This window comes from Poecile atricapillus, chromosome 1, assembly GCF_030490865.1.
Source record: "Poecile atricapillus isolate bPoeAtr1 chromosome 1, bPoeAtr1.hap1, whole genome shotgun sequence".
Classification (NCBI taxonomy): Eukaryota; Metazoa; Chordata; class Aves; order Passeriformes; family Paridae; genus Poecile; species Poecile atricapillus.
Genome location: NC_081249.1, coordinates 26,608,970 through 26,636,666, shown reverse-complemented (window position 1 = coordinate 26,636,666; position 27,697 = coordinate 26,608,970). Strand labels below are relative to the sequence as shown.

General features: G+C 39.8%; 1 protein-coding gene across 2 annotated transcripts in view; it reads left to right on the top strand.

Annotated features, from left to right (window-relative positions):
• The window catches only part of RASA3 (RAS p21 protein activator 3), a 131,896-nt gene that overhangs the window by 41,628 nt on the left and 62,571 nt on the right, over positions 1 to 27,697 (top strand). For both annotated transcript variants that reach the window (XM_058856230.1, XM_058856219.1), the window contains exons 3-4: positions 8,602 to 8,705; positions 20,605 to 20,699. In XM_058856230.1, coding sequence (XP_058712213.1) covers positions 8,602 to 8,705; positions 20,605 to 20,699 — 199 coding nt within the window. The remainder of the gene's footprint in view (positions 1 to 8,601; positions 8,706 to 20,604; positions 20,700 to 27,697) is intronic.

The window sequence follows — 27,697 nt, the reverse complement described above, 5'->3', positions numbered from 1 at the left end:
AGCACTGTCTCAGATCTGTTCATACCTGTTTTCTACTTCCTATCACTTCATGCCTGGCATGGGACTGGCTTGCTATAAAGTTTTAAGAATTGCTTGTATTTTTACTAATGCTGATAACTCCCTTGTCTTCCAATGAGCTCAAAAATTATTTTTATGTAGTCTATTGAAAACAAGATGCTTTGTGTGAAAATCTGAATTACGAGGTCTTTCATGTGCAGTCCTAGCACTACTGATTCTGGAATGTCTTCTTGCTCAGATTTATCCTGGAGAAGCCCATCTTTTTGCAGCATTTATGAATGATTTTTTCCTTCACCTCCATGAAAAGGCTTGTAATTGCTACAATGTCTTTTATAGTTGGGAATTACTTTTTTTCACCCCCTCTTTTTTCTCATTTGAGCTTCTTCAGGCTTCTTTTAGGCATTGCATAAATGTATATTTTTCCATGCAGGCCTTCTCCTGGTGTAAAGCTTAAATAGAACAGGCAGATGAAAAAAAGGAAGCAGTTATCTCTCCTTCCCAGAGGGACTTGGATGAACGTCCAATTCTGGCTTGCTTGGAATATCTGTTATAGAACCTTCAGGCTCTGACTCATCATCTCCTGTTTTATGCTGGGACAGTGTAAGAAGTTGCCTCCCTGAGTTTTGTCCTAATCTTCTGCATCATATTTTCTTTTTTTATTGGACTGTGGCAGAGGCATGAGAAGACAGCTGGGAGCAGTAACCTTTTAAATCAACAATGCATGAATCATTCAGAACTCAAAAGAATTGAACTAGCACATCCTGTTGTCCAGTCAAGTGCCCTTACCAGTGCTCTGAAGAGAATCTCTATGAGCTTGATGCCCTTTATCTAAATTTGTGTCTCAAAAACTGACAGGAGCCAGCATGGTGAATCCTACCTCCTCTGTTCAGCAGTCAGGTGGGGCTCATAAATTACAGTATGGAACTTAAATCATTCCTGCCACCCAGCCTCTTGGCTGCTGTTAAACTGGATGGTGGACACTGCTCCCTTGTGCTGGAAGATTTTGAGGGCTGCTGCAATAAACTTAGTAGTGTCTAACTGAAACAAGTCAAGTGTTGGTTACCACTGGGGCAGGCCTTCCTACAAAACCACAGAGCAACCTGAAAGTGCTGCTTAAATATGGGTAGTTCAGGATTATCCCACTTCTTTGGGGATCTTCGGGCAAGAATAGTGAATGTGTGAATTGGTCAGACCCAAGAAATCCAGGTTCTCAGGGAGAGAATCTTGAACTCTTCAAGCAGCACTGTTTTTGTAAACTTGGCACAAGCTTTTACTAAATTCTAAGAAGGTCACATGCAAGTCATAAGATATGAGGGAGAGGTTAGTTAGAGCCAGGATTTAATATGCTCTCTGTTTTGTATTTGTCATTCAATATTTATATTACCATCATCTACAAAGACACTGAATAGATTTGGATCCATTCCATATAACCTAGCAATGATGTATGTGAAGGGACTCTTGTATTTTATGTCCTAAGGAGCAATGTTAGAAAGACCATGCTTTTTAAATACAGAGATCTACAAATTTTCTTTAGTTCTGAGCTGCAAGTAAACAGCCTGACAAGAATTTTGCCTATTATTTCCCTTTCCTCAATAAACTACTTACCTTCCTCCATTAGAAACCCTATTTTAGGTTCTACCATCCAGGAGTGTTTTTACAGATATTTCCCGAGGATGAACTTTCTTGGATTGTTGGTGTTTAACTTTGCCTTTGCAGTTTGCATCAAATGTGCCCATTCACTTAAAGGGCAGTGTCAGCTGCAACAGGAAATCAAGGCAGCTTCTCAAATCATAGGTGAAGAATGGAAGGAATGTGACATCTCTAAATTTGTTTCAAGGATATGAATAAAGGCAAAATCTGTCGTACGCCAAGACTCAAATGTCTGACAGTGTGTGCTTTAGAGAGGTGAGCCAAGCATCTTGTGTCTGTGATTATTTAGTTCACCACTATTTCACTGAAGGATTTTTCACGTGCTAAACATAGTGTTCAAAGCCTGAATGAAACAGCAAATGAAGCCATAGGCACTTTCCCCACTTTCTCACCCCCAGTCCTCCCTTCCTCTTTTTTTCTTTTTTTTTTTTTTCCCCTCTGGTGAATATAACAATGAGAACTACAAGTCTGCAGTGTGTTTGTGACTGTAGATTGAAATGTGCTATAAATTCATAGTTAAGGCTATGTTCTCCTTAAGAAGTGGCTGCTCCGTCTTTGTTTTAGAATTAGATCTGGTAAGAAATTCAGCCAGTAGCTCTTAGAACTTTCTTTAAGTTATTTTACTGCCATATTTTATGCTATTTTCTAATTCAAGGTTTGCTTAAATCCCTTCTCTTGGTGTATTTGGAGTTTATAGATGCATAGCTAAACTTCTCATGTTCTGATAACATCTTGGATGCTGGCCACTTCACAAATTTTAAACACAAAGTTGTTTCCCTTAGTTGGAGCATTGCCAAAATTAGCTGTTGTATCTGAGTTAGCTCCACTAGCTGTTTCTACATTCTTACATTGCCAGCTCTCCTCCTTTAAATAACAGCTCTCCCCAGCCCAGAGGCCTTAAGCAGAGAGGCCTTGAGGTGGATATTGTAATGTGTTCTGCAGCTTCACTTCTGCATGTTCTCAGGGTCTGCTGTCTTCTGCATGTGACAGCACCTAACTGTGGCTTGCATTCCTAATAACAATAAACTTCAGTTCTGGAACACCCCAAGCCTCTGACAGAAAGGCTTAAGATTGGTAGGGATGCAACTTCAGCCTGGTCAGGGATATTATTGAAGCTGAGGGCTGCATGGCTGTGCAGGGAAGTAATATAGCTGGGAAGAGTATCAGCAAGGGCAGCAAGACTTAATGGAAGAAGGGGAATGAAGTGAACCTTGAGACCCAAGGCAGGGTTTATGAATGAGAGTGTTTATCTGTATGAAAAGCCACCCATGTGAGTAACAATTGCTGGTGTTGTAGGCTGCTTTGAGTGATTTAAAAAAAAAAGTAAATGCAGCTGTAATGTGACTTCTGCTGTTTGTGTGTGTCGTCTTACAGAATATTTTGGGAGGTGACCAGGGGCCAAACGGCTGCTGCTCCAATTTATCATAATCCTTGTAAGCCTCATTGAGCCAAACCAGCAACTGTCAAGTGAGGTTGATAACTATAGCTCATGTGTCTGTCTCTTCTGAACACAGGATTGAGAAAATGCACACTGCTTTATTTTTTTCTCTGTGTAGCTGGGCTGGTTATGGGTATAATCAAGCACTGTTCATCTGGGTGTCTCTGCACAGTGACATGAGACAAAATTCACTTAGTCTCAGTGGGTGTCTGCTAGACTGCAGCCAGCACTCTCAACAGTGGGCATAAGTTATATGTTTGGATATAATGTTGCCTCCTGTGCCTTCTACTTCCTGTTGCATGTCCTCTGCCAAATCTGTGCTTCACGTGTAATATTAATGATTTTTAATAAACTGTGTCAGAAAGCTACCATGACATCTGCCAGCTCTGGCTTTTACGGAGCATGTCTTACTTGCCTGTTGTTTTCTAGTTTCGTGTCCAGTAGGAGACTGAAGTACATTCAGATTTTATTTGGCTTGCTGTATCTGCTTTGAATAGACCTTCTCTCTTCTACCCCACTCCCTTTACATATGCTGCAAAGCGTAGTGTAAAAAGTATTAGCCAAGTAGTAGAAAAAGCTTAGTAGTAGAAACAAACAAGTGTGCTCCTTTGTACAGACTGATTTTGCTTCCTGCTCACATGGTGATGTGAACTCTGGTGTTCAGTTCATGCAGCAGGATGAATTCAGTATTTCTAAACCTTTTAAAATAGTCAGAGGATGTGGAGTTGTCTGTGGCATGTTAATAGTGCTTACTTTTAATCACAAAAGCAGTTAAAAAAAATCTATACACAAAGAATTCTGGTTTGAGGGGTTTCATTATTATTCATCATGCAGCTCTTTCACTTCATCCACTGATGTACTGGTGCCAACACAAAAACAAAACTGCTTTAGCGAATCCTGAGTATTGAGAAACAAGCATGAGGTTTTGTAACACAGTCTGAAACTAAACAAATGTTTTTACACTAATATTTGTTATATGAAATCTTTTCTTTTCCATTAATATCATTTGTGATTATATCAGTGGATATATGAAGCTGTGAAATAAAGTTGGAAGTATGCTTCTGGAATTTAGTAAAATATGTAAATGTAAACAATTTTTGAACCCTTTTTAAAGGGTTTATTGTGTTTGAAGTAAGGATTCTCTTCCTTACTTGCTTTCATTCCACTTGCTCTGCACAGTAATTTTTGTTTCTCTTCTCCTTCCCTGTCTCCTTCTGAAAATATCCACTGCTAAAACATGCATTAGAAGACGTTCAAAAATAGATACCTTGAAATGGGGAGGGCTGGACAGCTGTAAGAAAGTGAAACAATACCTAGATGGATCTTTTTTAGTTTTGTTTTCTTGGTATTCCTGCTCCCATGCCATGAGCATTCAGAACAAGTAAGTTTTTGGTGAGGGGAGAGGCAGTATGCATGAAGATTCAAATCCGTTGCACTATTTATGCATCTATCTGACTTTATTTTCTGTGTGTATCTTCTGTGATGAGAGCCATGGAAGGATATTAGGGGAAGTGTCCTGAGGAGAGAGTGATCAGTGCATGTGTTGGTACACATACTTCACAAAAGCTGTGCAGTAAGACAGCCCTGTGCTTCCTGAGGAAAAAGGACTGCTGAGGTTGGGCTTCCCTCTTTCAGGACGTATTAGGATGATACGCATGTACTGAAAAAGAAATGAGAAAGGGGTGTGAAGTGGGAGTATGTGGAATAGAAGGCTAATCGACCCTTGTGTGCCTGAAATCTTGGAGCAAAGATTTAAAAATTGGTACAGATCTTTCTCCATTTCTAATCCCATCAAGAAAACAAGAGACAGCTACTTAAGAACAAGCCCCGTTTCATGACTAAAGACTAGCTGATATCTGCACTGATACGCTTCTTGTTGCTCTGATGACAAAACAAAAATGAAATTATCAGAGCTGTTCTAAAGTTAATAGTCCTTACTGAAGAAGCTGGGTTTGAAAATGTAGCTATGTTCAGCTTGGAAGGAGATGAATTGCATTTTCAGGGGAGAGCCACTGTTTCTGGCCTTGCAAGCTCCTGCTCTCAGCAGTTGTGTCCTATCACTTGTTTGAAGTCCAGAAGAAACTGAAATAATGACAGCACTGGTCTTGGCCATGCCCTTCCCTTGTAATCATGTTTGTGTGCAGTCTATGCTGCCAGGGTTGGGGAGGAGGCCCTCACTGTTACTTGTCCACTTTGAATGATTAAAATTTCTCTTGAGTGTAGGGCTGATTCATCTATAAGGAAAGTTTAACTCAAAACCTCTAAGTTGAATCTGAGCTCACTTGGTTCTTGTAAGATTTCTGAGTTTTTGGCCGGGCTAGTTCTAATATTTGTTTTGGAGGATGCTGTCAGACTCCTGAGGGCTGGGTAGGCAGATGTTGCTGCTTTTTATTAATTGCTCTGTCAAAATAAAAGTACTCACTGAATCTCCATCAGACAAAATTCTGGCTTTTTGGAGAGAGGAGACACTGAGGGAGGGATTTAGCTGTTCTTTTGGAAAAACGGTTCTGGAGCCCTGGGGTTCTTGCTCAAGATAAGTTAGCTTGGGAAATAAATTATAGGATTTGACTGCTGTGACCTCTTGCTCTTCAGGTCTTGGTGGTAGACAAAGCAAGTACTGTTCTGAAGAGATACATGGAGAAAAAGCACACATTTAAGTGGAAGCTGGAAGTATTTGTGTGGTTGCATTTGATTCTTTCAGAAAGAAGTTACTGTTTCTGCAGAGCTACATGAGATTGGGTTGGGAACATATCAGATTTATCTTGATGTGTATTCTTCAGTTAAAACTTTGCTGGCTAATTATCCAGTGCAGAGTGAGTGTGCTTGTGTTGGAAATATGCTTGCTTAAATTAATTAAGAACCAGTGCGCCCCAGGGGTGTTACCTGAGTGATGAGAGGTTGTGAATCTACAAGGGGTTCAAGATCTCAGAGGGGAGAAGCCAAGAACAGAACAAAGCTTCTCTTCATTTGATGGTGGCTCAGACTGCACTTCTCAGGCTTATAAACCTTGTGCCAGTAGTAGTGACCTGATGTGGTCCCTGCATGGCTAAGTCAGCCTTCACAGCATTTCTTCTCTTAATTAGTCTCTTTCTGATTCTGTGCATTGGGCTAATTATATCCTGTTGTCCATGCTGCTTTCCTGACTCTTGTTTGTTTTGCGGTGGTGTGATCTTAGTTGATTTCTGCCTCTGTTTAACACCATGGCAAACATTAATTAATAGGAGGACTTGCCAAAGGTTCCAGTTGATGGCTCTTCCCTGCTCTTCCCCTCAGAATCATTAAATTATGCTCAGTATAAGTCACTTGTATTTATGTTACATTTAGACTTGCAGTACACTGAAGCTTCTCTCATATTTTTGATAGAGGATCAGATATATAATCCACAGTTCATTAAGTATTGTTTCATTCTAAGGTCATTAGTGAATAAATTAATCTGTCATGTTCTTTGAGCAGAAAGGACAATTTTATGGCTGAATAGAGTATTAAAGCTCAGAATGATGAAAGTGTTTTGCATGTATAATGCGCTAGATATTTGGGCAATATTAGTGCATTTGTTTGGCCCCCTAGGGTTAAGCCTGTGCGTGAAAACTTGCACCATGTGATGTGCACAGAATGAGGCCCTCAGGGCTGCCAGCAGAAGCATGGCTGCTGGGACAATCATGGAGCTCCCAGTTTGGTAGAAGCTGCTTGTAACAAAGAATTAAAGTATCTTGTGCCTGAAGTGGTGGCTGTGAAATTCTTGCTTCCAAATAAAACTTCTCAGAGCAGAATGGGTAAAGGATGTAACGAAGAGTGCTGAATCGGATGGGGCAGTTGGGACAGTCAAACCAGCTGCCATTTCCAGCTGTCAGGGTTTCCTCCCCTGCCTTCACAGGAGGGATGACTGAGTGGGCCTCACATTGGTTTTCATAACTTACGGATGGATGCATTTATTCCAAGGAATGGGAAACTATTTCAGCGGTGGGAGTTTAACCTGTGGGTACGCCTTGGGCTTTGCTGTTCATCCAGCATGTGTTCTTCCGTGTGGCTAGTGGAGTAGTGACTTTAATAATGTTCTTGGTGAATGCTGGGTGATGCCTCTGTATTTCATGAAATTAATGTGGCATTTCATCTTCAAACAAGGACTGATTAGCTAATTCACACTGCCTTTGTGTTTTAAGGGAGACTTGTCAGCTAGCTCTTGAGGGAACGTGGTAATTCTGAGGGAGCCTGTTTTTCCTGTAGGCAGAAATACAAGCAAAAACATATGGTGGTGTAAAACATCCCTGAAAGAAGCCAGGGGAATGACCTTTCCTGACAAAATTCTGAAAAATTTATAAGTTAATCCAAGGAATTGTTAATAACTTTTGCATATCTGATTTTCTAACATAAAAAAAAATTAATACTGCTTTAAACTACAGCACAATTCTGTCTCATTTTTGAGCTCAACCAAGGCAATAAGGAGGTCTCTGTTTAAGAGGGGAAGAAAAAACTTGCTGGCTTTTGGCGTGGTGGAATTAGATTTATTTTTAAGTCTACATCTGCAGTGCTTGCTGTATTTGTCCATGTGACTTGAATTGCATGCACTCATTTAGGTCTACTGAAGCATGAGTTACTTGGAATGAAAGGTCTGTGTAAAATGGTAGACCTGTCAATGAATAAATAATGTTGATATATGCTTATAGTTCCTAGGAGTAAATCCTTAACCATGTAATTCAATAGAGAGAAACTGAAAGGGTTGCTGTGAGGTGGCTGAGGGTTTTTTTCCCCATTTAAATTGGTAGGATCCAAAGAAGCCCCTTAGGTCCCTAAAGAGCTTTTCATGCTGAGATAGTACTTTCTTCTTTTTTAAAATGTGGTCTTACTGTAAAAAAAAAAAAAAAAAGAAAAAAAATATACAATTCCACTCTACAAAAGTAGATATTCAGTGCTCTGAGGTATGGTGCCAGCTCCAAGGCTTAGTTACTGTCAGTTGACTGAATCTGACTTCAAATAAGAAACTTCACAGGGGATGAGAAAAGATGCAATGGCTGTACACATTTTAAGTATACCAAATGTTTATAAAAAAAAGCCCTGAATCATACAGTGTTTTTCTCATCCTGTTCATGTATGTGAACTACATGTAATTTGTGATCTCTATCTTAATGTTCTAATGTAAGGATTCTGTGGCAGCAGGGGCCCTCTTCTACTTTCTCCTTCAAGGCACTGTATGTTAACAAATAATGTAGTCTCTGCTCCCTTTGTAAAGGGACACTTGTTTTCCAGACAGAACGAAGTATCTGCTCTTTTTTGCTCATTAAAAAATCTTGTTTGGTGGGTATTTAAGATACTTAGGAAGAGTCAAATTGGAACAGTGCTTGAAAGTGCACATTTATTGGTGGGAAAGACCATCACAATCCAGAGTGATATTCCTGGGTGTGAAATGCCTTGTACAGGATACCAACACTAATCTATTTTCCTTTTTTTTGTGTGTGTGTGTATGTGTTTGTCTATGTTGGTTCTTTTTGTTCACTCAGCCCCTTCTATGGAGAAGACTTTTACTGTGAAATTCCTCGGACCTTTCGCCATCTGTCATTTTATATTTTTGACAGAGATGTTTTTCGAAGGGATTCCATCATAGGTATGTGTTCATAAATTACTACTTTTCTTACAGCTTATTTCTCTTGGATTTTAATTTTTACGTCATATGTAGTCTTACGAGTTGGGGGCCTTAATAGGACTCATGATGATAGTGATAAGTGCTGATCAGTACTGTATTTCTTTTGTCAGTTGTCAAAAATACCTTCAATATTACATGTTACATATAAAAACATTGGGGAGATAAGCACTGTCTCTTACAATAGTGAATACAGATTGCAGTTTAATTAAAACAGGCTATGAAATCTTGTTTAAATGTTGACAACCTCATTTGTTACTGCAGGTGTTACTTCTTATTTTTTTTCCTTAGTGGAGGGCCATTAGTCTTGCAGTTTACCAGGACCTTGACACTTGCCTGCATGCAGTACTGTTAAACTATGGCAACCTTAACGGCAGGCAGAGGAGTAGCTACTGGCTGTAGGTTCCCCAAGTACAGCGATGACAGAATCTTGTGGAGTGTATCAGAGCAAGCTCTCACCTACATAGCTCTAAAAGACTTCCAGTGCTTGCTTGAGATTGACAAGAGTCCGGCTTTTCCAGGTATTATTTCCTGTGTGTTTCATCTGCAGCAAATTGTGCTGCAGATGACACCCCATTTATCTCTTTGGGGATAAAAGCCTTGTAAAGGCTTAGTTGTTATTGAGGGAAAACAGTTCCTATTGTAAGTCACTTGAACATTTTGGAATTTTTTTTTCAGTTATTCATCTCTTTTAAAATAAGTTGTGTGTGACTACCATGGCTAAAGCTATCTTGACAGAGGTTATAGAGAGGAAGTTGTCAGATGTTGAGCAACAGTTTGTATAATGGCATAAAATTTATTATCTTAAACCATGGGGTGGTAGTGCAGATATTTTACATCTATCTTTATATAACAGTAATTTGTCATGCAGTCACAAGCATTTTCTGTAATTATTGTTTTACATATGAGCTGTGAATGCAGGTCAGCATTCTCTTTGTCCGTAAGTGAGTGCATGTGTGTACAACATCCTGGGGAGGGGGGAGTCGATTTCTGAACTTTTGCAAAGCTTTTTGTTCTTGCTGATGTCTAACTTCCCTTGTACTTTGAAAGTAACACCTCTCTTCTTTCAACTGATGAGTTTTTCATTGTTGAAATTATCTGATCTCTTGTGTGTCACCAGTTTTCAGCAGCTGCAGTAACCTATCAACGGGCCAGGGACTTTTCTTGCTCAGGGCTTTACTCCTTCTCTTGGAAAAATAGTCTCTTGAACCACTTAATAGATGTCAGACATATGAAATTGCTGATAGAGAAATGAAAATATTTTTTTCTCTGTGTTTCCTAAGTTCATGTTTTAATAATCAAGCTCTGATGTTGGAGGGGAATTATTCAGGAGCTGCTAGAGTAATCTTAAAGGTACTGGGAGCAGTTTGTGAAGAGAACATGGAGAAAATATAAAGACTTTTGTTTTCATGCTTGAATGATTGATCAGGTTTTAATTTTTCACTCACTTCAGGAAATGGCAGTGTTAACTTTTGTATGTGTTGCAGAATCCACAGGTAGGCAAACCAGTGTGTTTCTATGATCCTAAGACCAGCATAGTAAGGCCTGGGTTGGAAGGGACCTTAAAGGCCATTTAGTTTCGACACCTCTTGTTGAAAGATGGTGGACACTTTCCACTAGACCATGTTGCTCAGACCTCCATCCAGCTTGTCATTGAACACTTCCAGGGATGGGGCACCCACAACTTTCATGGGCAACCTGTTCCAGTGCCTCATCACCCTCACAGAAAACAGTTTGTTCCTGATATCTACTCTAAACCTACTCTTCATTTAAGGTCATTCCCCCTTGTCCTATCACTACATTTACTACTGTAAAAAGTCCCTTTCCAGTCTTCTTGTCAGCCTGCTTCAGGCATGGTAGGCTGCTATGAAATCTACTTGGAGCCATGTCTTCTCCAGGCTGAACAGCCTGTCTTCACAGGAGAGGTGCTCCAGCCCTCTGATAACTTAGTGACCCTCCTCTGGACTTGCTCCAGCAGGTCTACATCCTTCTTGTGTTGGGAGCCTGAGACCTGGACAAAGTACACCAGCTGGGGTCTCGCAAGAGCAAAGTTAGAGGGTCAGAATCGCCTCCCTGGACCTGCTGCTTACACTGCTTTTGTTGCAGCCCCAGGGTACCCTTGACTTGGACATTTGAGGTGCACATTCCTGGGTCATATAGAGCTTCTTGTCCACCAACTTTGCCAAATCCTTCTCTTCAGGGCTGCTCTGAATCCATTCTCTACCCAGCCTGTCCTTGAGCTTCTGATTGCCCTGTCCCATGTGCAGGACCTTGTACTTGGCCTCATTAAACTTGACAAAACTCCCACTTGGGATAGTCCCACCTTTTCAGCTAGTCAAAGTTGCTCTGGATTGCATTCCTTCTCTCCAGTGTGTCAGCCAAACCACATACCTTGGTGTCAGTGTTGATGTAGCACCAGAAGTCAAAACTCTGGTGTTTCCTGTCTACATTGAGATTTTACTATTGTAGTATTGTAGTATTTTTTCCTCTCTTCCTCCCTCTGTTCCCCTTCCTCCTTATTACAGGCCTATTTCAGAAAGCGTTTCAAAGATATGGAAATGTGATAAATAGCAATAGAGAGAAGAAAAATATTATATCCAGAATTCCTGCCAGTTTGGTACTACTCTCTAGGTTAGGCTTGTAGTAGAAAAATTTTCTGGGAAGAGAACAGTGTTCTGGAGTAACTGCTTGTGGCTGATCTCAGTAATTCCTATTGAATGGGAGTCAGCAGCTGCAAAGCTCAACAGTAGAGTTTGGTTTTTTTTTTAACAAGTGAACTCTTTAATTTGACAAAAGTCTGTAACATTTAAAAGCAATAGTTGCTTTGTGTGTATCTTCAGCTCGGTTTTAAGACTTAAACCTTTTCTTGAAGGGGCTTGAGCAAGGAAGGTTTGGAATATGTCCCTACTGAAAAGGGTGGTCTGAGCAGGGCTAGAATGAGCTCTTTTCCACTGAACCACCAAATTCTGCAGTCAGGGGCCCTTTGCATTCCAAGGATCGCTCATAACATTCTGTTATAATGAGAGACTTCTGTTGAAGAATATGTGGCTGCTTGTGCTCATCCAGCAATGAACTTTCTCAGAGGAGGGGGCTGGGGGGTTGTGTCTTCTATCCAGAAGAGACTAATTTTAAGTCCATATGTTACCGAGCTTGTGAATTTACCTGTGTGTAGTTTGCAATATTTGGCATCTCTTTGCATTGTTTTTTTGGCTGGTTTTGAGGGAGTTTTGAGACAGAGAATGGAGTGCATATGGGTCAGAACGGTGAAAATTTGGAAAGTAGCTATTTTTGAAGATGGTTGGTTAGCAGAATTCCTTTTGGCTCACTGTTAAATGTTTCCAGAAGTTTCTCTTGGTGTTACAGTACTGACTTCCAGGGCTACTGGAGCTCAGGCATACTTTTATTAATTCGAATATGAAGTATGAGTTTGCGATGGTAAATTCTTTAACATCAGAAATGCAACTCAGTGGGTGACAGATGAGAATGGTTAAGCTACCAGAAGCGGAAGATGTGGGAGAGAGACTAGGAGAAACAAGAAACCTCTGACACAAACTTCCGAGAAGAGCCAAACAAACTCAAAATGGGACATGTGTAGCAGATATGTTTTGGAATATGCTGTAGTATTTTGGCATACAGGATGGGAGGATTGTGCAGATAAAGATATCTTTTGAGTTTGCATGTTTGCTTATTACATTTGCATTTTCTTAATCATACTTGCTAAGTCATCTGGGATTTTGTTAGTTTAACCGACACAACTTCTGAACAATTGTGTTTTGGAAGATTCTTAGGTACTGGTTGAAATGCAAATATAATGAAGAAAATGCGGAGTTCAGTGGATCTGAAATATTATTTTTCTCTTTTTTTAGATAAAAAATAGCAAATAGTTACTATGAAAGTAAACTAATCTTAAGCTGTTGTTTAATTGATATTGACTGGTACTGGTTAGACTTTATGTACTGATTAATGTAGTATGTTGAGATGCTTGGAGTAGGAAATATACTACTGAAAGCAATGGTAAATGCAATTTAAAATCACATTTGCTTGTTTCTGAATGATCAAATAGGAGTAGTAGGCCAATTTGCTGGAATGTCTCTAATATGTAGAGTAGCTAATTCCATCTAATTACAATGAGAAAAACATACAGGAGTTGGGGCTAACTTGAAAAACTGTCAGTTGGTGCCCCTCCAGTAATAATGGGGGAAAAAAGATGTCTTTGACTAGATGCAGCAGAAGGAATATTAGGATAGTAGTGCTGCTATATCAGGCAAATGTTCTTTAATGATTGTTTTGATAGTTTTCAGCTTTTTAGGATGTGGAATGAGACATGCTGTGTCTGCAAGTACAGTAAACTGGGCTTCTCACACCTCAATTACTAAACTAGATTTAGTGAGAAAAACCATGTTTATGCTATGTCCTGAGGTGGTATTCTTCTGGGTGTGTAATGAATATCTCAGGCTGCCAGGCTGTGCCCTTAAACATACAGATCAGTTCAAAAACAGGAAATATGCCACACCAAATCACTTAAAACTTCAGTGAGAGATTAGTTGATATCATCTGTCCTTTGGGTGACAACTACACAATTATTTATCCTCTACTTAAGTCAATTTGGGTTTTTTTTCACCTCAGCACTTCATTTGTTTTGGTAAGAGGTACATGAAACTGACTTGCCAACATCTGTGCTAAGCAGGAACTGAATAGAAGAAAATGCTGCTGTGCTGATGGGGATGGAATGGTGCTGAATAAAGCACAGATATGAAATGTTGGAGCTTTTCAGTGAAGGAGCTGAAAGTCAGTGGGAGAAGACTAGTGTGTGGTTCTATTAATTACATTTACAGTAATTTAACTGCTCTAAATCACCTTCTTACAGATTGTTGGGTGTGTTGTATGACAAATTGTATGCTGGCAGGTTGTAACTCTCTTCCTGCCTAATGCTGGATGAGGTGAAACAAAGTAAAACACTAGAACAAATATGCTTTCAGAAGTAGTTAAATTTAGCTAATCTGGGCTAAAGTAGATGAAACCAAGTCATAGCTCTTGGAGACACTCACAAAGTGAAAACACCTTGGAATTGAATTGTTTGAGGCTTGCATGTTTGAGTTAGCTGTGCCTTTGTTAATGGCTACTTCCAAAGCTGAGGAGGTATGTTTGCAGAGTTGCCAAAATTTATTGCCAAATATCCAAGCAAACCATCCACTGTCATTAGGTAACTGCTAGCAAATGCGGCAGAAGCATCATCTTTTTTGTTTCATTATTTTACTGGTTTAAAAGAAAACAAATGAAAAGAATCATCCCTGATTAACTGCTTCTTACTAGTCAAGTGCAGGAAAGAGCCTCCAATACAGCATGAAGCAGAGACCAAAATTTCAGTAGGAAATAGGGTTCCTTAGTATGTTCTAGCCTGACCACGGCTTAGGCCGTGGTTTACTGTTTCCTTAATGTACTGGTGGATGTTGTGGGAGTAATATATCTAAAAGTACTAATGAAATAAAGGAAACAGATGACTCTTCCACAATGACAAGTCTCAAAAAAGATATAAACTAGAATTATCCTTTGAAAGGTTCTCTACAGCTACATAGAAAGGCTTAAGTAAATACTTTCTGCATAGGATAAGTTGTTAGGATACACTCACAATATGTGAGTTTTAATCACATTTTAATGTTTTAATGTAGCATTCCTACAAGAGTAGGAAGACAAAGCTGAGCTTTCAAAAAGTGGTATTTTTTCTTCATCCTAGATGTGCAGATATAAACAAACCACTGAGCATAATGTGTTAGAACCTTGACTGTCTTTTCATGGAGCCCTCCTTCTCCTGACATGATGGCAAGTTTTAATATTGTCTGTATGTAGAATGAGGAAATGAATGGGGTGGTTGTTCAGTGCAGGTGGCATGCTCAGGGTTTTGGTGCCTGCTGTAAGGCAGACAGCGTTGACTGCAAGTCTGGAGTTCGGGACTGCTCTCCCATTGCAACCAACCACAGGCTACACCCAGTGTCTCAAATGTAGGGCCATTTTAAGGGCCCAGAGAGCAGCTGGTAGAGAGTTGATACCAGAGGTGTGGCTGAGGAAGGGTTTTTTTTGTTTGTTTGGGGGTTTTGCTGTTTTTAACAAGAAAGGAGAGCAGAAATTCAGATGTAAGCGAAGTGAGATCTCTTGCATTGTGACCAGCAAAACAACCTGATAGAAGATAGTTCAGGTAATGCTTCAGCTTTCAAGGATAAAAGCTATGTTTTGTCCACTTTTTGTCCACTATGTTTGGTCCTGCTTTTCTCTGCTTTATTATCCAAGATAAATCCCACAAAGGGGAAAAATGGATTTAATAAGTGATATATTCTTAGGATATTTGGACTAGTTTAGAAAACCCAAACAAATGAAATTGGGGTGATGAATATCACATACCTCAGTACCCTCTGTAGATGCACTAATGCTGTGCTGGAAGTGTTCTGCTATTATTGCCACTAAATTCTTACCCATTGTAGCAGATGGTCTAATAGTGCTTGTGCTTCATGGTGCACTGCACAGGAGCCGTGAGGGAGCGATTCTGCAGCTTCTAAGCCTCTGAAGCCTTATCGTGCCCCTAATTCTCATCCTTATCTTTGTAATTCTGAAATAGGGAGTGTGCTTGTTTTGATCCTTTTCTGTGCTATGGGAGAAGTGACTGAATTTGTGCTGTTCCTGAACAAGGTAGTCAGCGTTTCTGTACTTTCATTTAAAGACAAATAACTTTTCATACAGATAATTATAAAATTCTAGGTAGGCTGGAATAGCAGTGATGCTTCTTGTTTCAAGATAATTAGGCTCTCACAGCCTAAAGTGTTGTTTAAAATTGATTCTGATTTGTCCTTAGTCTTTCCAACTATTGAAAGTGATTTTCTTTGTGCACCTCCATATCAGCTACATTAAATAAACACAGGGATACAATGTGCCTGTGCTCTTAACATGCGTGGAAACAACTTCTGGAGTAGCTTTGAGGCTTGCTTATTGCCTAATGCTGCATTATATAGGAAGGAGTCAAAGTCTGTTCAGAGCAGAGAGAAGACTCAGTTTATTAGGCTTTTGGGGCCTTTTAATGTGTGACTCAGACATAGCCCTTTGCTGTAAATTAACTGTACTGCAGTCATTATTAATGAAGGATATTATATTAAAAAATATTATATTGTTTCAGCTCCCTTGAAAGCAGTGTGTAAAATGCTGTTGTTTTCACTGTGTGGTATTCCAAGATAAAGATGACCTAAAGAGAAGATACAAGAGCTCTTGAAATGCTCTGGTTTTAGGCTTCTGTAAAATAACTGTTGGATCCAGATGTGTTGGATCATGTTTCATGATAGGTAGGGCTTTGTGCCCTTTTAAAATGACAAGCTCCTTTCCTATTGCCATTGTGACTGCTTTTTCAGTAAAGAAATCTGCTACTAGCAGTTGCATCTGTCATAAATATTCACATATCTCATCTGCAAACAGGAAAATTTCTCTTAAAAGGTGGAATGTAATCCTTCAACCATTACCAAAAACCCTTTTGTCACCAACAGGTAATGCAGACAGAAGGTCGTTGTGTACAGATGGAGAATGCCTGAGGCAAATTATCAATTTTGTTAGTCTTTGTAATGGAGATGTTGACCCTGACTTAACAAGCCTAGGCATGTTCAGGGACAAGTTAATGGGCTGCACTGACTTGCTCTGGAAAATGGTTTGTAACCAGTGAGGGATGGGCACTGAGGCTGTGGTGCTTCCACAGGCACTTTCCCAGGTGGTATAACCAGCAATTCCTACCCTTCTCTGTTCAAAATCTCTGCCTCTGTGCCCAAATTACTGATCGCCTGCTGTCTTCTGTCTTCTAGCTATGTTAATGTGACTCCTAAATGGGGAAGCTCTAAAACAGGTCAGTTGAAGTGACCTTTGTGTTAAAAACACCAACACCACCCACATATGACCCATGAAACTTATTTCTTTTTCTCTTCTTGCACAGAATGTTTATTTCTATTGTTTGTTTTTTTTGGTTTTTTTTAATTTGCTTAATTTCCTCAAGTTTCAATATGCCCTGCTGAAAGAACAGGGATGCATAGGTGGAGAACGTAGGAGGCTCTTAAATCAGTTTGTACCAGGGATTTTAAAATTGAATTTGCAGCTTTAAAACCATCCAGGGCCTAGATAGTAACTTTATTAATGTGTAAGCTGTCTCCTTAATAATAGTTGTTTTTTTATATTTTTTTTTTATATTGTTTTTTCCCTAAAGTGAGGTTTACAGAAGAAAGAGCTCTGTTGTGACATGTTGCACCTTTGTTTTGAACACAAGGCTTAGGATTTAAATGTTCCAGTGAAGATCTGCTCAGTCTGAAGTGGTGGGGGCAGGGAGGAGGAGGGGGGGGTCATAGGGAAAATGCTGCCACATGGATGGAAAATACACAGGAGTGTGTGGGGTTTTCCTACCCTCCCCTAGTCTGAGGTTCTGGTGAGCATCAGGCTACAGAAATAAATTAGTTCAGATGAGAAGAATGTTTTTACTTTATCTTTGCTGGTTATTTCTGAGAATCTAACTTCTATAAATGTAATTTATACTAGGTTTTGAAATTATACCTTATATTGTTCAACAAGCTCGGCTATTTCCTGCCTCTTTCCATACAGTGTCTAAAAGCTTAAACAGATGCAGACTCTGCAGCCTGGGGCCACTCTGAGGAAACCAGCAGGAGTGGCTGGGTGCCTCAGGTGCAGGATTTAGAGTTTCTTGATGCTGTCTGGAAACCAGCCAAGTCTTGAGAAAGAGCGCAAGACAATGGGCTCAAGTTTGGAGCGTGCTGAAGGATCACAAAGAGGAAAACATCCTTTAAATGAGTGGTGGTAAATCTTTCTGACCTCTTGTGTGGGGTTTATCTTCAGGGAGAATTACAGGTTCTTATCGTGTAGTGTCAGGTCAAATGACAGGTGCCAACAGCTTGTGATTATTGGCCTAGATTTAACCTAGTTCTGGTGCTGCTGGAAGTTTGAACCAGGTCAGACATAGGTCAGCCAGTGGAAGAGCAGTGATTGTGTAGACCAGGGAAGAAACATGGCCATGCTCAGTACTTGCACTGTGTTATTTGTGGGTCTGGTGACGAGGAGGAGGAATGTGAGCTGGATTAGCACATGGACATGGCTGGTGTAGGTAGAGTTATTAAAAAATTGTGAGGGAAGCTCCTCTGTGTGCATGCAGAAAAATGTTTAATAGGGAAGATCAAACATATTCTGCATTACCAGTAATATATCTTTGTATATGTTTAGACTGGCCATACTGTAGGCCCTCTTTTTACTGCCACCCTCTTTTTTTCCCTAGTAGATTTTTCTTCTTTGTGGATCATTTGGTATGCAATGAAAACCCCTGGATAATAGCCAGCCCAGTCAGTAAGTTTCAATCATTAGTAAAACTTGCTTGTGTGCAGAGCAAACAGCGCTGTTCAAACAGTTTCCTAATCAAAACAGTTGTATCACCACATTAACTCCCTCGGAGCTGGAGGCACGTGCCATTGCCTCTGAACACTTTGTGCTGCAATCATGTACTGACTTTGTGGCCAGACCCATCTGGGTTACCCTGCCATCCTTAATGGAGAGAGCAGTGGAACTCCCTGCTGGAAGAGGGGCAGTGATCACACCATTTATGCTACATACAGACGCAGATATTGGGAAACCATCCTCGAGTTTTCTGCAAGGCACTACTTACATGGGAGGTGACTGTGAATGAGACTGATTGCGGGTGATGGTGTTTGGAAAGTGTGTGCAACGCTGCAGTTGAATGGAGGATTTCTGCAAGAGATTAAAGGGTAGAGTGAGGATAGCAAGCAGTGAAAGTAAACAATTTCAAGTGAGGTCCAAAGCAATTAGTGGAAGGTCATGCATTTCAATGTATTCCTCTCAAAGTCTTTTAAAGAAACTAGGTTCCCTACAAACCACTGTGGTTGGTGAATAAAAGTAGAAGCTTTGAGAAAACAGAGTCATCATCTCATGGATTCTCAGCAGAATAACTTGGTGTCTTCTGTTCAGCACAATTCAGATGTCTTATTTACCCTTCCTGCCATATTATTTTGTAGGTTTGTATAATTTGATTATTGCTTTTCTAAGAAGTTTTGAGTGGCTTTCTCTGCATATCCAATAGAGTCTCCCTTGTTAATCTCTAGTTAAATGTTTGCCACGAGATGGATCTGATAATCTCTACAGGCCGAGCAGTGAGAGGGTAGTGCTGAAGACAGAATGAACAAGATGTAGAAATAATGGGTTAGAAGTTCTGAAAGGGAAACTAGAGCAGAAACCCTAGAAGATACTATGGAGGGCAGTTGTGGAAGAATGGCAGGGTACTTTAGGAACTGTCACTGGAAATCTGGAAACTGTCATCAGAAACTGTCTGAGGTGACAGAAGCTGCAGCATGGTAGGGGGTGTAGCCCAGCAAACAGGAGGGCTGGGTGAAGCCATCCAGCTAAAGGAAAAGGTCATAAATTGAGGGAATAAGGCCATAAATTGGTGTGTAATAACTTGCTGCTAGGACTTCTGTAGGCTTTTAGATTTCAAAAGCTTTGTGTTTGCCACTTTCAGGCTCTTTGATCATGTTTCTTCCTTTTCTCTTTTCTTCATAAATGTGTTTTGTTAATGTTTGCTAGGGTAACGTATTACTGACATCTAGTCAAACTGCATGAATTTCGGTAGCCTTGGTAATCTTCCCACAAAACTATATCCACTGGTGAGTTTTATCTAACAACATTTTGTTAAAGAAAGTCTATGTTTTTATGACAAAGCAGTGGTTGCAGACTGTATGTGAGCAATTCCCTTTAGCAGCAAAAGTCTACCCAACCACATTGCCAAACCTCAGCTTCCTCAAGCCTTGTCAGTGTCTCTGACTGCCCTGGATTCTTTCACTTCAAACATGCTGCTTTGCTCAGTGCCTGGGGAGCCACCCAACCCAAAGCAGCTTTCTGAGGATCACGTGCTCTTCAGGCATGCCATGCTCAGCTTTGTGTATACAGACACTTGGAAAAAGTTTCATTGCCCCTCAGAGAGTGTTTTACATACTGTCTGGGAGAGATTGAGCAGGACAGAAATTTCTGCATTGACCCTTTGCTTTTGTGTGGACTCTTAGTTGACAGTACAGCACTGGCTGCTGTTACTGTACTTACTGAAATAGCTAATTTGCTAGTGGTAAGATGAGTATAAAAACATGGCTGTTAAAACTCTTCAGTGTTTTTGGGGTGGATTTTCCCCCCTGGCTTTTCTCTACAATCAGGGATAGCCCTTGGGTGGCTGTGGCTTGCATAATGCAAAGTCTGAAAGATTTGAGTGAGAGAGAGAAAGGTTGGCAGGGCCCCATAATGCAGATGTGGGAGTCTGCTGTGACTTGACATCTCTAGTTGTTTCCCTTCTCCTACAAAACTATATAGTGAAATGCCTCACCCTGAAATATTGTTGGCACTAACATATGCATTTGAGATTGTTACAGACATCAGCCACAAAAAAATCCCTGCAACAGTTTCCAAGTTTTTCTTCCCACAAGTTCAATTGCATGTCAGAAGCACAATAATGACATTTTGTTATAAGCATATTTACAAGCTTGTCTATAGTGTCCAGTACTTTACTCTGTTAGGTGAGTAGGACTTCAGGAATTTTCAAGTCATTCACGAAATGCAGTGGAAAAAGATTCTCATCAGAACTGTACAATCCATCAGCATTGTGCTCATCATTATGTATTGTGAAAAGAAGTATTCCACCCCCCAAAAAAATTTCCTTGCTCTAAAGCCTTTCTTGAATAGGACAGGCCCTAAATCATTGTTTTATAACTTGGTTTTGATGGAAACATATCTTGGTAGAGTTACAGCATGTCTTAAACTGTGCTTCTCATTTGTTTTATTTCAGGAAAGGTAGCTATACAGAAAGAAGATCTGCAGAAGTATCATAACAGAGACACCTGGTTTCAACTCCAGCATGTTGATGCTGATTCAGAAGTACAGGTGAGATGGTTAAAAAATATCTTGGCAAAGGAGTATTTGTAATAAGGCCATGGCAGTTTCATGGTTTCATAGCTCTAGGGCAGATGTGTTGCTTCCCTACAAAAAGGAAGCGTTGTTCATTAGTATGGTTTGGGTTTACTAATCACTAGCTGTTAACTAGTGATAAGTGTAGGGTGGCTTACAAGTGTGCAGAAATCATTGGGGGTCAGGATTCTGCCTACAGAAATAATTAAAACTATGTGAACTATCAGGTCACTGATACAAGGAGGGATGTGTTTATCTCAAGTATCGAATAACTTCAGGCCCTATAAATAACAGTTGATTCCTCAGGGAGTGGAGCCATCTTGAAAATAGTATCTACAGGTACTGCTTTAAATAATTGTGTTGGCAGGTTGCCACAGGAATGGCAACAAGTACATCTTAAATGTGGAAAAGCATTCCTTGCTAAGAACTCTCAGCTTTCTTTCCAAACAATGGGAATGTTGATAATTGTATTACTTCAGCCCTAAATTATGTTTAGGTTTTGGTGCTTTGCAAATTTTTGTACTCAGTGAAACTCCTCTTTCTGTACTTGCCTGTTTTTGAAGCAGATTCTGTTTTCTATTATGACATTAGGTCTTGTGAAAACGGTCATTATAACAAAGCGAGAAATCAAAATGATAAAGCAGGATACTGTGCCAATTTGTTTTTGTTTTTTTTTTCCTCCTGTAAATATATATTACTAAAAATCACTTTTGAACCACAATATTTGTTTAGGATGAGACATGAATATCTGACCTGTGCAAAAGTCTGACATAAATGGAAGGGGAAATGCCTCTTAGATACTTCTGTATGGTAGGGTTGGACTCAGTGTCTTGACTTTTCAGTCTGTGTGCAGGTCTGCACATACCAGGCTGGAAAATGACAATTAAAATGCACACACATTCCAACATACAGTATGGTCATGTATGCTGAAACATATGTGGAAAAACATGCAAGACTAGCTTTTTTCTTGTTTGGAAAGACAAATAATACACCATCGTGCATGTGATACAAAGCCTCAGGACAGCCTGTTCAGCCTGTGACATTCTCTTGTAAAATATTGATCCTCTTTAATGCCACATTTCGGTGTCACTGGTGATGGAAAGGCTTTTAACAGGCTTTTAACTTAAGAGATCTATTTTGTTTACCCCGGTGTCCCTGTCTTCTTACCCCGAAGCCTTTTATGACAGTGCCTTTAGAACAATAGATTGAGTGTTTATTTCCTGTAGGATATGAAAACTTTCCCTTTGTAATTTATCAGTTAAATAAAGACAATATTTAGATAAGCTTCTGCATTGTTTTGTTACAATATTTATACAGAGTGAGTTTGTGGAAGCTTTTTAGACCAGAGTGCTTTCTAGAGCAGCACTGGCAATGTAAATTGCAGGCTGCTCTAGCTTTTGGAGTGATTTTTGGAGGAACACAGGATTTGCTGGAAGCATGTTCTCTGTTTGTAATTGTACAGTTTATCACTTCCTCTGTTTGCATCCTTACTCGAGCCCAATCATTAAAAGCTGTTTCTGGCCTCCGTGATAAGCATTTATTACAAATAGTGTAAATATGATGTACATGATACTCTGATTTTATCCATTTATTTAGGTATTCCTTGGTCTTTATGTTGAGACTGCAAGAGGGCTTGGTTTTATAATAGTGGGAGCAGATTTGCAAATATTTTGTATTAGTTCTTATGCAAGTGAAAATAGCCAAATTAAATATTTTTGTGTTTGTATCTTTTACATTTGCTGTATCTCAGTTGTCCTTCTAAGCACTTTTTCATTTGTAGGGGAAAATAGAATACTTGTGTTAACAATGAGTATTTATGCAATGTTACTCAGTTTCCCTCCAATTTTAAAGAAAATAGTTGAAGAAATTTTTTTTATAGTTAACATTTGCAGTGAATCATGCAAATACTAGTATGAGGGCAGTTTTAATGTGCTGACTATCAGTTTTATCATTGCAGCAGTTTTTCCAGTGTAATCTAATAGATTAAACATTGTGCTGTATGCCAGGAAAATCCGGCATCTACTGCTTTTGTCAGCCAGTGGCTGTTGTACTATTTTCCGTGTTGTACATGACTTCATGGCTATTTAGTTATGCATCACAGCACTCTACTGAGGTAAGCTATTGTCACTCCCACGCTTTGAATACAGTGAGAGTAAATGTCAGAAAGAATGTGGCTTGGGGTTATGCTGTCAGGCCTAGAAATTAAAAAAGAAAAAAGAGACCAGGTTTCTAATTATTTCTAATACATTAGGCTGTGATATTAAAGAAACTGGGTAAGAATAATAAACCTATGAGGGACTTACCTTTACCCTGTGCGAAGTCTGAAAATACCCAGGCTTTAAGCAGAGCAACCAGCACAGTCAGAAACTGAAAAACACCTTAAAAACAATGGATTGTTCAAATATTAGTGATACTAGATGCTTTGATTCTTGTGGCCCACTTCTGGGACACGGTCCTTCACTTTTCAGAACAGAAAGACTGATTTGAAATAACAGATAATAACATTTGTGATGTGATTAAAGGAAAGAATTTTAAATTTTGTTCAACATAGCTTGTACCTCGTTTGTATAACTTCCTGTATGCTTTAAAAAAATCAGTGTGTAAAGTGTTAATGTTGTATAACTTCATCACATCGTTTTCAAGGTGTTTAGCTTGAGACTTTGAATCTCATTTTATGGTTTTACAGTGTTGCCAATTCTTACTGTCTTATAAAGGTGCTTTGTATTGTCAGGAGTGAGATTATGGCTTCATAAATTTTATTGCAGATAAGGATGTTACTGCCAGCAGGACTACATTAATTGTCAGACTACACAGATATGAGTATTGCTGTTAGATGCTTTAATGACACCTCCATTATTGCTTGACAGCAAGTGAAGGAGTCTGGCATGATTGCTCATGTTGAAGAAGAAATGAGGGCATTGTGTGTCTGTGAGTGCTGCTCAGAGGCCTGTGATCTCACAGCACGTCGTGTTCAGTCTCACATGGAGCTGTACGGGTGGGGACTGTGCAGCTGCTCAGCCCACAGATGTAGAGCAGCCATTACAACCCACATGCCTTTTGTGGGTTTGGTTCACCATTTGGCCTAGCAAACCTACCTAGTGAGATAATTAACATCTTCAGGTGCATCTGAATTTCCCTTTGCCCGAGTCGGTGGAAAACAGTAGCTACCAGAGCACAGCATTGTGTCATTCAGCACATGCCCCTTGAAGTTGACAGGCTTTTACTCTGTTGGTACATCAATGCCCCCACAATTTACTGTCTGGTTTTGCTCTCACTAGTTTGAAAATAACATTGCATAGTCTGCTCTAGTCCTGTCAGTGGTGGATGCTGTTGAGATACAGCTAGGTGATGAAACAGCAGTTGTGCTCTAGGTAGTTAAGTTTGAGCTGCTCTGTGGAGAACAAATGATGAAACTCCAGCTTGTATTTGTGTTTGGCATACAGATATGGAATGACATGATATCTGAATATTTCCTTTTTAAATATAGAATAAAATGTTTAATGTGATTGGGAAGTTTTCTTGAACAGAGTACAGAATGGAAGTTGACAGCAGCCATTAATGTTTAATTTATGGCTTAACTTTCCAGACTGAGAAACTTGTTCTGAAAGTATAAAACTATAACCAGGTGGGTTTGTGTGCATTTATCTGAAGGAATTTTAAGTTCCCATTTTCTAATGGAGCCTGCTTCCTACTCAGTACTGTGCCCAGAGTTAAATGTCCAGTGTCTGACAGTACACAAGCCTACCTATTATAGTGAGAGGCAGAACAGGAATTGAGCCATTACTGAAAATGGTTTAATTTTTGCATTGAAATAGATTATGAACAATCAGGCAGCTTCAGCTGGAGGGGAGGGGCTAGCAGCAGGAGAGGCAACGTTGTAAGCTGCTTGAGGTCAGTACAAGCATGATGTTGCACACTTTATATGGGATGTGTTTCTTTTTTACTAGTCATTTGTCTTTGAGGACCGGCTGTATTATCACTGACATACTTTTTGAGGTCTGGAATCAAAAATTGCCATGCTATTGTGCATGCCCTTCTTTTGATCCATGAATGTTTTCCTTTTCTTCACAGAAGGAAGTTTACCCAACAGTAACTGATTCAGATATTTGCCTAGGGCTGTAGATGACAGATGCTCTCAGTGGTCAATGTGTTCTCTCAGTGGAATTTAAGCCCAAGTGCACATGCAGTCTTTAAAAGGCCTTTCCTGGTTTCGAGTAGTTTTCCCCTTAATCTCTTTTCACATTAAGTTTATAGTTCAAGTCTGTTTTGTGAAGTTTGAGCTTTGCCAGCTAAATACCCTTCGTGTACATGTATTCATTGAAGTGGTTAAAGACCCAGAGATATTCTGATTTATATCTATATACAGCAGGATACTCCAAACCATGTTGTCTGTATATGCCAAAGTGAGGGTGACTTGCAAGGAGTTAGATTATTCTGACATGTTTTTCTGTGCAGGCTCTTGTTTTAAAAGTTCTCCTTTTCCAGTGTGCTTTAAGTTACTTCCTCCAACCCCATTGACAAATGTGAAATAATCATGTCCTTTTACAGCTGAGTTCTCAGTCTTAAATGACAGAATGATTTTTCCAAAGCCAGTTACGCTCAAGGTCTTTATATAAAGTCATTGTCGGGGCAAAAAAAGTCTGACAAAAACTTGAAAATTGCTCATTTCCCCTTCCTTCTCATAAGAACTTTGATGTGTCTGAGATATCTATTTGGCTATCAGCTTAATAAAAGGCATGTAAAGGGCAGATAACCAGCACTGAGGAAGTAAATTGTCTCACATTTTAACCTTCTGTACTCAAAGCTTTGTGCCAAAGATTTACTGATGTTAAATACTTTCTTCAGACACCAAAAGCCTTTCCTCTTCCTTTCACCACATTAGTGTTTTGTCTGTGCAGGCCTTTGACTACTGTTGATTCAACATGCCTGTTCTTGAGCATGGACTGGTATCAGTGTCATGTGGTGTGCTATACTTCATAAGTGGAAAACATTTTTTATGGTTATGTTTGGAGAGTACACCTAAAATCCTCTTGTCTTGCTGGACATAACTACTGGCTCTGAAATGCTGCCTGTATATTAGCTAGAAGAATGTAGCTAAGGCATGGTGTGGTCCTCAAAAAAACATTTCCTTTTTGTCAGCACCTTCCCCTTAAATGCAGAATCTGTATCCCAAGAGTCAGGCTTCATGAATGAAATCTTGGCCTTCTTGGGGTGAGAGTTTTGCCACGAGTTCATCAGAGCCAAGGTTTCACCACAAGCTTTTTAATTAGCTCTCCTTCATTGAAACTTGTGTGATGGAGAAGTTTATCCTAGATCTGTGGAGGAAGCTGGAAGTGTTACTTTGTTATTTTTATTCACCTTGTTGAAATTTCCAAGGCCTCTCCTGTGTCTGCTTGCTTCCTGTTCTATATAAATTAGTGTTCTCTGTATAAGTGGAGCAAGTCATGTTGAGCTGTAATGGCTATGTTGCTAATTGTTAATTAAGAATATGTGTTTGAAGATTCAAGATATAATTGTCTTTAGGAGCAACTGTGTAGGGCAGTGTCACTCTATAACTGATGGAATTACATTGTCTGTTGAACAATGAAGGGCATTGCATGCCCTGCTGTCCAGCACTGATATTTACTATCTTTGTGCAGGTACTTAAACACTACTAGCATAAAAATCAGTCACTGATGCATTTTGTACAACCTACTGTAAGCATGGGTAAGTGCAAATTGGTAAATGCTTCCTGGTTTGCTATCAGCTTTCTACCACACACAGGAAATAAATGGGTGCTACCCTCTGTGTTTTGAACAGTGGCACTTAAAGTTCTAGTTGTTTTGAAGAGAGATGACATGTCTGTTTTGATAGGGTGGGGAGAATCTCAAGGCTGAATGCCTACTGACAAAATTATTTGAGACAACTGAACCATGAATCAGCAATGGTAAATAATTTTTGTGGTAAAGGGAAGGAGCAGCTATTGACCAGATCCTGCTTTGTGGCAAGACTTCCTCCCTATGTGAATGTAAGAGCGCAGTATCCAGAGTTAATAGCACAAAAGGCTAAGACAGCCAATCAAGTTTTGGTCTATTACTCTTCAATAACTAGTCTGTAACATGATGTGGTGAGGAGCACATACTGCTGAACAATGAACAGGACATGGTTTTAAAGTAACATACATGGATTTTGTATCTGCAGAACATAATTTGTCTGGGGAAATGAAACCCTTTCACTTACAACATCTACATATTATATCCCATCAAACTATTTTGGGGAGGAAAACATGATTAATTGTAAGGATTTTGATCATATGGTGGTATTCTTCCTTCAGAGAAACAGGAAGGTTGACATTATGCCATGTGAAGTTTGCCAGTTACTGAGCAATTCTGACATGCTTGCACATACGGAGAGCGAGCAGATATCAGTTCCGCTTTGCTTAGCATTTATGAATCCATGCAGTGCTGAATAGAATTGCTGCACTTTCCTCAGCAATCAGCTGGGTTTTGTTCCAGTTTCTTGTGAGCTGCTCTGTGGTCCAGCAGGCAGGCTGTGATCTCTAGCATGATCCTTAGACCTTTCCCAGCCGCCCGCTGCCCTCTGCTAGAGGAAGGAGCAGCTGTTACAAGCAGCAAATGGGGACAGCAAACAAACTCCTTCCTCCTCCTACCCTCAGACCTGCTGTTAGGCCTGACCTTACATGAGGCTTCTGATAATACTGCAGGGCTGGATTTACCTAAATCAGTAGCTGTACTCTTGGTCTTTCCTCTCCCGCTCCCTCCAGGGCAGCATTTAGTGAGTCCGTAGGGTTTGGCTCAGTTTTCTTGTTTTCTTTTAAGTTTTACTGATGGCAGAAAGTGACTTCTTGGGAAGTTGGCTAAAAAGGTTTCAGAGTAGACAGAAGCTACCCAATAACATTTGCTATATCCTGAAATAAAATTTGGAAAGACTGAGAAAGCAGTGGCACAGGTTATTCCCTAGTTTGGCATGGTGTC